General features: G+C 46.0%; 1 protein-coding gene across 3 annotated transcripts in view; it reads left to right on the forward strand.

Annotated features, from left to right (window-relative positions):
* MYLK (myosin light chain kinase) overlaps positions 1-12,613 on the forward strand; it is a 180,693-nt gene that overhangs the window by 52,640 nt on the left and 115,440 nt on the right. For all 3 annotated transcript variants that reach the window (XM_041772555.1, XM_041772565.1, XM_041772573.1), the window contains 4 exons: positions 8,001-8,049; positions 9,052-9,217; positions 10,199-10,364; positions 12,462-12,480. In XM_041772555.1, coding sequence (XP_041628489.1) covers positions 8,001-8,049; positions 9,052-9,217; positions 10,199-10,364; positions 12,462-12,480 — 400 coding nt within the window. The remainder of the gene's footprint in view (positions 1-8,000; positions 8,050-9,051; positions 9,218-10,198; positions 10,365-12,461; positions 12,481-12,613) is intronic.

The raw sequence follows: 12,613 nt of genomic DNA on the forward strand, positions 1-12,613 counted from the left end.
CACATAGGTTGTGAAAAAGGAGCCACAAAGCCAAGGGAAGATGTGCAGAGACCAGGTATAGTATAACCAGGGCTAGCTCGCTTCCAGTCCTCCTTCTACGTGGCTGGGAAGACAGGGATTGGTCATCCTGAGCACAGGTGCCCCCATGTACCAGTCTGCACCGTGCAGGGCAGGGTGATGAAAATAACACATGGCTGAGGGGTGCTTGCCCCATTTACAGGCCCATGGTCATGGCAGGTGTCACTAGAGTGACCATTTATCTGGTTTATGCCTCCTCATTATAAATAGAACATCCTTTGACTTTCAAAAGAGTCCTAGTTTGGGGGATCCCTGGGTGGCGCAGCGGTTTGGCGCCTGCCTTTGGCCCAGGGCGCGATCCTCAAGACCCGGGATCAAATCCCACATCGGGCTCCCGGTGCATGGAGCCTGCTTCTCCCTCTGCCTGTGTCTCTGCCTCTCTCTCTCTCTCTGTATGACTATCATAAGTAAATAAAATTTTTAAAAAAGAAAATTAAAAAAAAAAGAGTCCTAGTTTGGAAAATAACTTACATGGTAATGCTCGCCGTGCTTGACGCGTCCGGTGCACAGGGCAGTGCGAAAGCCATACAGGTGATATTAAGAGTTATTCTAGGGAAAGGGGAATAGCAAGAGTGATAGTTTCACAAGATGTGGATAAAGTTTATTTTCATCTCTGAAAAATAAGTTCCAAGCCATTAACCACTCTGCATTAGAATGCAATGAACAATTTTTTAAAAGTAAATTTTAAAAGAATGAATATATATTCGCTGGGGAGTAGATGTGACCAGGAGCTCCCTCCTCTAAGGGAGTTTTCTTTGAAATAAATAGGAAGGGCAAAAACTTAGGACCACCCCCACCCCTCCCCACCCCCCACACCTTTCTGGACCTTGGCCATCACTCTTTCTTCCCTATTAGGTACCCCTCTGTGGACTTCTTTCCCCGGCCTCATCCCCTGGAGGGGATGAGTTCTGAGGCTCTGCCCACTTTTGTCTCTGCCATATAACAAAGACACATCCCCTCATCCTAGAGGGTCTCCTAGGAGTTTGGAGCGAATCCCGGCATCCATGGCCCTGTTCACGGCTCTGCTCCTCCCTGTGTCAGGCACTGGAGACAGAGCAGAGCAACTGAGATAGGGTCCCTGCCCCCTTAGAGTCTACTTTGTACAGAGAAAAACTATAAGTAACAAATAGAACTTTTGTAGTAGAATTAAGAACTCCCTGACCATGTGCGAGAAAGAGGGTAGGTAGCAGGCTGCCTAGACTGTGACAGTAGGAGGAAGAGTGACCTCATGTGATGAGGTTTAAGGGGTAAGGGTGGCCCTAGAACTCAGCGTTAACTGAGGGGTGCTGAAGCCGGAGTGTTTACCCCCACATCCCCCTCTGTCCTTACTTGAGGGCTTCTTCCTGAGACATAAACTCTCTCCATCACTCTGGCTTGCCCTCTGTATGATCCGAGTCTGCTCCTGAGACCAGAAATAAAGCCCCAAAGAGCTGGGGGGCTTTTTGCAGGCTTATGTTAGAGGGATAAATAGTGCGAGAGTTAGTGGGGTCAGCAGAGTCAGGATACGCCTGGAGAGGCGGTCGGGGTCTAGACCCTGGTGATGGAAAGCCATTGGAGGGTATCGAGGGGAAAAATGACACGATTTGATGTAGGCAAAATATCTGAGTAAAGTGTGTGTATGGCAGGGGGTGTCACTGGTCTCCTGTCTTCAAACATCGATTTCCTGGAAATTGAGAAACCGTTGTTTCTGTTTCCTTGTAGAAGGCATTTCCCAGATCCGAACCAGAGGGATCAGGGTGCTGGATCTTTCAACAGCACATTGGCCAAAGAAATGACAGAAAGCAACTCACCTCTGCCCTTCACGTCCACGTCACTTGTTTAGCTTTTCTTCGGTTATCCCAGAAAGATAACCCTTATCCACACCGCTGGCCGGCCCCGTGGATGCCAACAGCTGTATGTTTTCGCTTTGCCTTTTAGTTGCCTCTATTCCAAACAAGGCCCATGCCTCTCTAGGTCTGCCTGGCTTTCCTCTTCTGGAAGATTGGCCTCCTGCCCATCTCCTGACCCAAGCACATATCCCCCGTGTCCCAGCCACCCCAGTCCTGCAGCCTCCACTCTCTATACCCCCATGAAACCCCCTGTCCTGCAAGCTAAGGCTCCCTGATAGTGTGGGAGAGAAAGGGTCAGGTGGTAAGCTGCCCAAAATTTGGCAGCAGAGCAGAGTGACCCCATGTCATGGGACTTAGGGAGAAGAGTGGCCCTACTGACTGCAAGTCCACTGACACCAGCATCCTTGGGGATTTTGAATCTGTAGGAAATGCTCCTATGCCACCTTTTTCTTTTTTCCCAATACCCTTTTTTCAGGGACAGATTTCTCAGATCCCTTTTATTTTCACATTGGATTACATTGGCGACGTTATGGGTTTTGAGCCCACATCTGTTTATGGCGGCTGAGTCTTAAATTATTATATTCCTCAAGAATGTCCGTTGTGATTCTCCATGTGTGTGTGCTCTTTTTTTCTTTTGTACTATCTTTTTTCCATCTACATTTTCCACCTTCCCAAAGACCTGTAATTATATTCCCCATTGGTGTTCCATATTTTCAGCTTACAGCACTCCTTGATGCCCCTTCCTCTTTGTAGGGATATATGCCCTATTAAAAAAAAATCCAATCAGGATTTTAAAATGCTCTGAGTTTCTGTCTTTTTTTTTTTTTTGTCCTCTTCTGTCTCATCAAAGTTAACAATAAAAATGTGTCAGAAATGAACATTGTTCTTTCTGTGCCATGGGTCTCTTGGCTGTGAAACAGTTGTGCGTCAAGCCTGCCTTGGCAAAAGCCTCACCATTTACTTGCTATACAGAAGGGCCAGACCTTGCTAAACAGCAGATGCCTTGGCCTCTTTCCGCCCCCAAAGGGTGACTCCCGAAGTCACCGTACTCTACAGCCTCTGCTGGGGGCCTGGCTGCTCCCTACCCCCTTTGGTTGTCATTGTGACGCTGCACCCCCCTCATCCTGGGTCTCTGCCCCTTCTCCTACTCCTCCCAGCCCCCAGCCAGTAGCTCCAGTTTTAGCCTCTTCATTCATCAGATTGTACTGAATGTGCTGACTTCGTGCTGGGCTCCAAGGGCAGCGAGGGTTGCATATTGCCCTCCAGAGACTGGCTTTCTTGACCTCACATTTCATTATTATATTGCAGTTAAGATTCAACATCCGGGTGTATTTATGAGGTGTTGACTTTGTGGGGTGCTGTGTGGGAGATACAGTCCTTTGCTGAATCCTTTCTGCAGGAACCCAGTTGGTCTGATAGGACCTCAGCTCATTAAAGGCCCCGTGAAAGCGGAACTCTAGCCAAGGCGGCAGTGGGTTTCTTTGCCAAACAATTGGCACATTGGCTTGTAAACTCAGAGGAGAATGAGGCCTCTGGAGGCTGAAATGGTCTGTGATGACTTCTTGGAAGAGGGACTTGGGTTAGTCCTGGAAGAACGAGTCAGATTTAGGTGCAGATCACAATTTGGAAGAGGGAAATAGGAGGAAAGGGAGACTTAGAGCCACCACCACCACCACCACCACACACACACACACACCCACACACACACACAGGGTCTCCTATTTTTTCATTTTCCATACCCCAGTGCTCTGTAACTTGTCTCGCTATGTTACCTTCCTTTAAGGCCATTTCATACTTTCTTTTTTATGTAGTATGTCCACTTCGCCATTTACCCTAACAATACCTTTTTTTTATGCTATATTAATATTTTTCATCTTTTAAATTTTTCTCTCTTTATTGAGAAGTAATTCTGAATACCTGATATTTAAAAATGGGCATTTTTTTTTTCTGATTGAAACCACTATTTTAAAGCAATCCTTAAGATCCACTCTGAAGTTGCCTGCAAGTAGGGCAGCTGCTCCCTGGTTTGCCTGGAACAGTCCTGGTTTGCGCCTGTTGTCCTAGCAGAATTGTTAATTATGTCCCTTCCAGTGTCGAGAGTCCCTGTGTGGATGGCAAGTTATATCACCACGTATTTTGGGAGCATTTCGACTCCTTACCATCTTGATCACATTATTCCCCTTGTCGGCAGCATTCTGTGTCTCAACCCAGGCTCTCTATATCCTTTAACAAAGAGCGCTGGTTCCCTCACTGTTGAACTTTTCACTCCTAAAACCTGCCAGCATTCTCTTTTACTTGCCCTTGAAAAATCTAAGAGAACTGTTTAACTGCTTTCCGTGCCTTGGCCTTTTCTCCCCCCGTCACTAACTCGATCCTGTCTTCACCAATTCTCTTAACGTTCTCTTCTATTTCTGGCATTTCTATCCTAATCCCCTTTCCACTTATTTTCCTCCATAGCCTTACTATGCCAGATTTTCATACTTTCACAAAATTAATTTTGCCTTATCTGACAACTTGCAACTTCAAATTTTTGCCTATAAATAGACCTTGTTAGTTATTTTAGCCCAAATTCTCTTTTCGTTTTCATGTCAGCTCTCTGGTGTTAACTCACATTAAAATAAGCAGCCCGTTCCATTTCTAGCTGACTGCTTGCTCTGTTACCTTTGGATCATACCATAAACTAACTGCTCTCACCGTGATAGAGAAGGACCTTCAAACAGCATTCTCTTGCTATTCTTTTAGGCAATGCCATATTTTTGCTTTGCTTTTTTTTTTTTAAGGAATAAAAGAATTTTAGCCTTTGGATTAAGATATTTAGCTCCCAAGAATCTTAAAAAGTTGCTTAGTCTATTTTTATTATGGCGAAAATACATATAAATTTACTATTTTAACCGTTTTAAAGTATACAGGTCTTAAATATATTCACCATGTTGTGCAACCATCACCACCATCTAGTCTCAAAACTTTTCATCACCCTGAGCAGGAACCCCAGCCCCACTGAGCAATCACTCCCCCATTGCCTTCCCCAGCCCCTGGCAACCGCTGATGTGCGTTGTCTCTATCCATTCGCCTTTTCTGAACATTTCATATAAATGGAATCATACTTTTTTTTTTTTTTAAGTCTGGCTTTCTTCACTTAGCAAATTTTCTCAGTGTTCATCCACATTGTAACATGTGTCAGTACTTTATTCCTCTGTATGGCTGAATGCTATGCCATTGTATGAATAGACCACATTTTGTTTACCCATTCATCAGATGATCGGTCTAATTTTTTATCAGATCTTTGCTCCGAGATGAAATGAGTGATACAGTAGCATGATAAATGCACTCACTCCTTGCAGTGAGTGGTACATAGATATTTTTCAGAAGGGGTCTCGGTGATTCGCTATGTGGCCGATGCTAGGGTATTGGCAGGGAGCTATAGGAGGCCCTATTCACCTCTTGGATTCCAGAATCTTGTTCCTTTTTATACTTTCTTTCTCCAGCCCTCCCTTTTTTTCTTTATTTTTGCTAACTAGATCACAGCTTGTTTTTTTCTTTACCATCCATCGTATTTATAGGTTTTTTTAAAAATACAGCTGAATAAATCCCTCATAGTCCCACCACCCCAAAACGATCACTATTAATAATATTTTGATGTATTTTCTTCTGGTTGTTTTCCTTTGTTTGGATTCTTTATTTTCTCCTAGTTGAGATCACATTGAATAGACAATGTCATCATAGGTTGCTCTTCCACCCCCCCCCCCCAATAAAATCCCTTTATTTAACAAGGATTTAAACCATATAAGGATTTGGGCACTGTTCTGAATACCTCTGATGAATGAATAAGTTCTAGTATATAGTTTGGGAGTCATCAGCTTATAGATGATATTTATTTTATTTATTTTTTAATATATTTTATTTTATTTTTTAAAAGATTTTATTTATTTATTCATGAGAGACAGGGAGAGAGAGAGAGGCAGAGACACAGGCAGAGGGCAAAGCAGGCTCCATGCAGGGAGCCCGATGTGGGACTCGATCCCAGGACTCCAGGATTATACCCTGAGCTGAAGGCAGGTGCTCAACCGCTGAGCCACCCAGGTGTCCCTTTTTAATATATTTTAAAGATTTTATTTATTCATGAGAGACACACACAGAGAGAGAGAGAGAGCGAGAGAGAGAGAGACAGGCAGAGGGAGAAGCGGGCTCCTTGAAGGGAGCCTGATATGGGACTTGATCCCTGGACCCCAGGACCACACCCTGAGCCAGAGGCAGAAGCTCAACCACTGAGCCACTGTCACTATATTTAAAATATTTTATTTAAACTTAGCTTTCCAACATATAGTAAAACACCCAGTGCTCATCCCATTAAGTGCCCTCCTCAGTGCCCATCACCCAGTCACCCCATCCCCCCCACCCACCTCCCCTTCTGCAACCCTTTGTTTCCCAGAGTTAGGAGTCTCTCAGTGTTTTATCTTCCCAATTTTTCACCACTCAGTTTCCCTCCTTTCCCTTATAGTCCCTTTCACTATTTCTTATATTCCACATGTGAGTGAAACCATGTGATGATTATCTTTCTCCAATTGACTTATTTCATATAGATGGTATTTAAAGCGATGGGACCATCTAAGACCTCCCGGGTTAGGGGTGGAATCAGTGCAAGGCCCCAGGACTCAGCCCTAGGGCACGCACGCCTGCAAAGGTAGAACAGAGAAAGTACTTGAAGAAGGATAGGCACCCGGTTAAAGCAGGAGAGTCTGGAGGAGAACATACTTGGGAGTGGAATGGCCCCATATGAAATGCCATTGAGCACCTGAGTGCTCTTCCTTCAAAAGGAAGGAGGTTTTTATGGGTTTAGCCAAGAGGTGGCATATATCACTTCTACTTGCAGTCTGTTGGCCAAAACCCAGGCTTCTGGCCAGCGCTCAGTAGAATTCAGGTTTACCTTACTACGAGGGAGGCTAGTATATATAGTCTATCTGCATGTTCAGAAGGTGGAGGAAATAAGTTTTGGTGCCATAGACTTTTCCAGAGGGTGCATGAGAAACGTGTTTGAGGCACAGAATTGGGAAGGCTGCCCATTGCTGATAGGGGAAAGGATTACCCATTGGGTCAGGACGAGCCCAGTGGAGTACAGAGGATCACCGCCCAAGTGGAGTGTGCTGGAGAGCAAATGATATGTCAACATATATCTGCATGTTTCACATATCCTTAAACATTTGATGGCAGGATAGGTTGTTTAATTGGACATTATTTAACCACTTATTATCTTCCTACTGTGTGACATGTACAAGACTGAAATGAACAGTTTTGTAAACTTTCTATGTTTAGCATCATTTCCTTTGATTTGGAGGACGGAAAGGAAGGTGCTGGTCTAAGACAAGAGCATCTTTAGAGCTTATGATTCTTATTCGCTCCAATACTTTCAAAAAGAACTGACAGGCTTGCACTTCCTCCATCAGTGTCGGAGGGGCCCCAGCATCTTGACGGCAATCGTTAGTCGGGTCCTCCCAGAACAAGTTTCTCTTTATCTGCTTAGAAGTTCTTTTAAGCTTGAACAGGCTATTGAATGACAAGAACTTAACCCACATTATGAAATGAAAACTGTACCCAAGTCGCTAAATAGTGATGTTATATAGCAACACATGTAAAATAATTGTCAATCTGGAACGTAACTTACGTGTGATGCTGGTGTTAGCTATTAATCCATTTTCACTAAGGTTCATTAATCCTTAAACCACAGATAATCCCTAGAGCAGAAGGTCCAGTGGTGTGTAACAGCGCAGCAGGATGGTTGAATGTTCTAGAACAGGCGTGCTTGGATGCATTTCTGCACTATTACTGGTGCTGTGACTTGGGTGGGCAACTTAACTTCTCTGAATCTCATTTTTCTCATCTGTTTAAGAAATAGAAGGATGATGTAGTACCAGCCTCCTTAAGTGATGTATGTAAAGCACCCACCATGGTGCTTGATGGAAACAGTTCAGTCAGGGCGAACTGTTTCCATCATTATCCCACCCCACCCCTGTTGTTGACCCTTCCTGACTTTCAATGCTGTGAGTTGGTGGCTCAGACCCACCCCTTCAAGCCTCTCTCTCTGTTTCCCACTTGCAGGGGGCTTCATGAAGAAGCATGGTCAGCCCGTTGTTTCCAAAACCTTGGGGTAAGTTGTGGGATATTCAAGCCAGGGTAAGGGCGGGATTGGCTTTTCCTGCTGACCTGACCAAACAGATCTAGGATGTAAGTCTTCTTGGGCATCTTGGGTTATAATAACTAAAGCAAGGCAGACGCTCAACCACTGAGCCACCCATGCATCCCTCTTGCTTAATATTAATCTTAAAAAAAAAATAAAGCAAGAGCCTACTGGGATGTGACGTGGCACTCGCACAATGCCTCCTGCCCGGGTAGCCTGTGTGGAGAGCCCATTTGGTGTAGCTGCTAGATGCTGAGAAAGTCTGCTATGTGGCCGTAGTCTGCAGGGATCTCCAACAATCGAGGCAATAGTCAGACTTAAGTAAGCCGACCCAGAAGAGGCGATCAATGTGTGGCACTTCTTATGGAAAAGAAACCTGTATTGGTAAAGGTAAGTAGCAATAGCTGCTATAACAGACAAGCCCCCAAATTGCAACAGTTTAATATGGGGAAAGTTTGTTTCTTACTCACGCAAAGTCAATTTAGGTATTCGTGAACAGGTGGAGAACTTGCCATCATCTTTGAAGGACCCAGGCTTCTTCTATTTTGTAATTCCATCGTCTCTTGGCCTTGGCGCCTCTCTTGAATCTCCTGCATCTAGCCAGAACGGTGAATGAGAGAGAGTGTGAAGGAGGTTTTTATGGGTTTCTATGGGTTTAGCCAAGAGGTGGCATATATCACTTCTACTTGTAGTCTGTTGGCCAAAACCCAGGCTTCTGGCCAGCGCTCAGTGGAATTCAGGTTTACCTTACTACGAGGGAGGCTAGTATATATAGTCTATCTGCATGTTCAGGAGGTGGAGGAAATAAGTTTTGGTGCCATAGACTTTTCCAGAGGGTGCATGAGAAACGTGTTTGAGGCACAGAATTGGGAAGGCTGCCCATTGCTGATATCTGACCCAACTTAAGTGACATGGGTTGGGGCAGAGAGAAGATCTGACTTGCTGCTGGACCCTCTGCTGGTTTCTTTCCAGGGACAGATTTGCAGCCCCCGCAGTGGAGACCCGTCCTAGCATCTGGGGAGAGTGCCCACCAAAGTTTGCTACCAAGTTGGGCCGAGCCGTAGTCAAAGAAGGACAGACGGGACGGTTCTCCTGCAAGATCACCGGACGGCCCCAACCACAGGTCACCTGGCTCAAGGTGAGATTTTATGTGCTCCAACTCTGGCCCAGGCCTGGGGACCCTGAATGTGGAGGGCTAGCCCCTTGGACCAATAGGAATCTATCTTTCCAATCGGTCTCTTCTGCTCAACTGTAGATGGTTTTCCAGGGTTCTCTGTACATCCAATAGCCACGCTTGTTCCTGCCCATATTTGCACACTGTGCCTCTGTAATTCAGCCCACAGTGTCCTCTCATCTCACATACTCCCCAAACAGCATAAAGTTTCTGAGTCAGAAAAGACCAGACTATCTCAAGAAAGTAGAATTTGAAGACGTGGGATTAGGTTTCAAACCACAGCTCTCTCGTTCATAAAACATGAGCTGTCGGGCAAGTCATTTGGCCCCTTGGAACACTGGTCTCTTTATCTATGAGGCAGAGATGATCCCACCTACCTCAAAATACCATTGGGAGTATTTCATTCAGGGCTGGGCACTGTGAAGGTAGAGCAGAGGAGGTGGGGGCTGGGGGGTGGCATCAGGGGGCGTGAGGCGCAGGGTGAGTGTTCAACAGGGGCAGTGAGAAGACATAGGGAAAAACTTGGGGTCGAGCCCTGCAAGAATAGCTTTCTCATGGATGCAAGTCCTGGATCAAAATGAGTGAGGACACACCTTTTCCCTACTTCCTAATTCCCCTGGACCAACCCTGGAAACAGAATAAAAGAGAGGGAGGCAAAGTGGAACCGAAGTGAGGAATGTAGGATGCCTCCCTCAAACGAGGGCTCCTCTGAAACAAGCTAATGCACCTGCTCTAAGCTGGATCTGATACCACACCACGCACATGGACCCCGAGTCAGGGCCCTTGGATTGTCCAAAGACTGCTCTCTGAGCATGTCAGTGAGCCCAGAGTGGAGGGTTCTACTGTCCATGCCTGGTATCTGTCCCACCAGGCTTGGCAGGAGGTAGGATAGAGCCAAAAGGTAAGTAGGTTTCTCTGACCAAGCTACCCTCTTGCCATGCACAGGGGGATGTTGCCCTGCAGCCAAGTGCCCGTGTGTCTATGTCTGAGAAGAACGGGGTACAAGTTCTGGAAATCCATGAGGTCAGCCGCGATGATGTGGGAGTGTACACATGCATGGTGGTGAATGGGTCGGGGAAGGCCTCCATGTCGGCTGAGCTTTCTATCCAAGGTATCAAGTGGTGGGAGGGCTAGTGCAGCACAACCCCTGCCCAGTTTCCATACCCTGCTAGAAAGAGCTGCTGTTCATTACGGATCAGTGTTACACTGACCCACCCACATCCCCGTGCGCTCCTCCAGGGGCAGGATCTTGAACTCGTGTCCCTGCGCTGTGCCCCACACCTGTGTCTTCAGCCTTTTCTTCTCACTCAGACTCCTTTCTGTACTTCTAACTGTCCCTGGAAGAGTGGGCACTGCTAACACCTTGCCATCACCCCAAATTTAACCTGCCAAAGATTTAACTTATCATTCACTCTGTCCTTTACATCAGGCGTTCCCTCACCTTAACTCCTTCTACCCCAGGATTCTGCTTCTCCTCCTCGCCCAGGCTGGGCCTTTCAGCTCCTCTTTGACCCTCGCCTCCTTCTCGCCTGTAGGCATCAGCCCCTGTCAGGGCTTCCCTTTGAATCTGTCTCCTCTTTACATTCCCTTGATTCCGCCAAGGTTGGCCTACAGAAGCGGGGAGTGTGGGCAGGGAAGGGGATTGACTCACGCTCCTCCCCTTTTCTTACCCTCTTTTCTTTTATGATTTTTCTCTTCCACATTCCCTTCCTGTGTCAGAAACTGTGCTTCCTTGGGACACCTGGGTGGCTCAGCGGTTGAGCATCTGCCTTCGGCTCAGGGCGTCATCCCGGGGTCCCGGGATCGAGTTCCGCATCGGGCTCCCTGCATGAAGCCTGCTTCTCCCTCTGCCTGTGTCTCTGCCTCACTCTGTGTCTTTCATGAATAAATAAATAAATCTTTTTAAAAAATAAATCTGTAAAAAAAAAAAAAAGAAACTATTCTTCCTTGCTCTCTCTCTCTCTCTCTCTTTGCCATTGTTGGCACGAGTATTTTTCATAATCCCCAGAAAGAAACTTACTCTACGTTGTAATGCAGGTCATCTATAGATGTATATGAACATATCCAAGTGGAACAAGTTTCAGGAAACAATCCTGAGTGGTACTACGTACAGCATATGCTGCTTTCTCTATTCCCTTCTACACCATCCAAATCCCTGGTCTTGACGGAAGAATTAGACTTCTTAGCTCGCTGTGGGATCAGGACCCATCAGCCATTGAGAAGAGTGATTTAGCTACTTCCTTCACTTGCCCTCACATTGAATTAAAGAACTGCTCCCTTCTCAAAACTTAATTATGGAATGATAAGTTGCCTAGAACATGTTTTATTGATTATTTTTTAAAAGATGTTATTTATTTATTCATGAAAGACACACACACACAGAGGCAGAGACACAGGCAGAGGGAGAAGCAGGCTCCATGCAGGGATCCCGATGCGGGACTCGATCCAGGCACTCCGGGATCACGCCCTGGGCTGAAGGCAGATGTTCAACCACTGAGCCACCCAGGCGTCCCTGGGACATGTTTTTAAATGGCCCCAGAAAAAGCTCCTCTGAAAACCAAAACAAAAAAAGGATAAAAAAGGTGAAATGTTGCTATTTCCTCAATCTGAGTGGTGGCTTTCAGAGTTTGTTCTATCCACTAGTGCATATTTTGAAGTTGTCCATGATAAATTTTTTTAAAAACCACTTGGCAGGAAAAAATATATACTGTATTTTTTTTTCTTTGAAGAACTGAATAAAATTACACTTTCCCTGGATGTCTTTAAAGCAGGTATTTGTCAAAGCCAATTATTTGGGGAGGTTCATTTTTGAGGGCCACACATACGTTAGTTATACTGTTCAGGTTTGAAATTTTCAGATGTTTATTTTTGTTTGTCCCTTGATTGGTTTCCTTCCGTGGCTGGTGAGCGGGGCAGGTCCCACGGCGCAGGGTACCGTTGCCGAGGCCACCAGCGGAGGCCCAGGGCAGCAGCGGAGGCCTTCACGGTGTCTCAGAGCCGGGCTCAGATGAGCTCATCACATTAAACCAGGCAGTTCAGGCCCAGGGAAGCTGAGGGACTGAGGGAGGGAGGAGCACAGACGAGGGGCAAAGTGGAAACTCGGGAGGTGAACACTCCGAAAGAAATAAAAAACCATGTTGTCTTATCACTTTCTCCTCCTGGTACATAAAATAGTCGGCTAACAGTCTACCCTTCTCCCTTTTTCCAGGTTTGGACAATACCAGTAGGTACGTCTAGGCTTTGTAATCATTGTTTCCATCTTGAGATGCCCTGCAAGAAAAGAGAGGCTGCAATGGAGAAATGCCCTGAATTTCCAAGTCATCATATAGGAGGGCGAACTGGCTGTCGGGGGGCATGGTT

This window comes from Vulpes lagopus, chromosome 1, assembly GCF_018345385.1.
Source record: "Vulpes lagopus strain Blue_001 chromosome 1, ASM1834538v1, whole genome shotgun sequence".
Lineage (NCBI taxonomy): Eukaryota > Metazoa > Chordata > Mammalia > Carnivora > Canidae > Vulpes > Vulpes lagopus.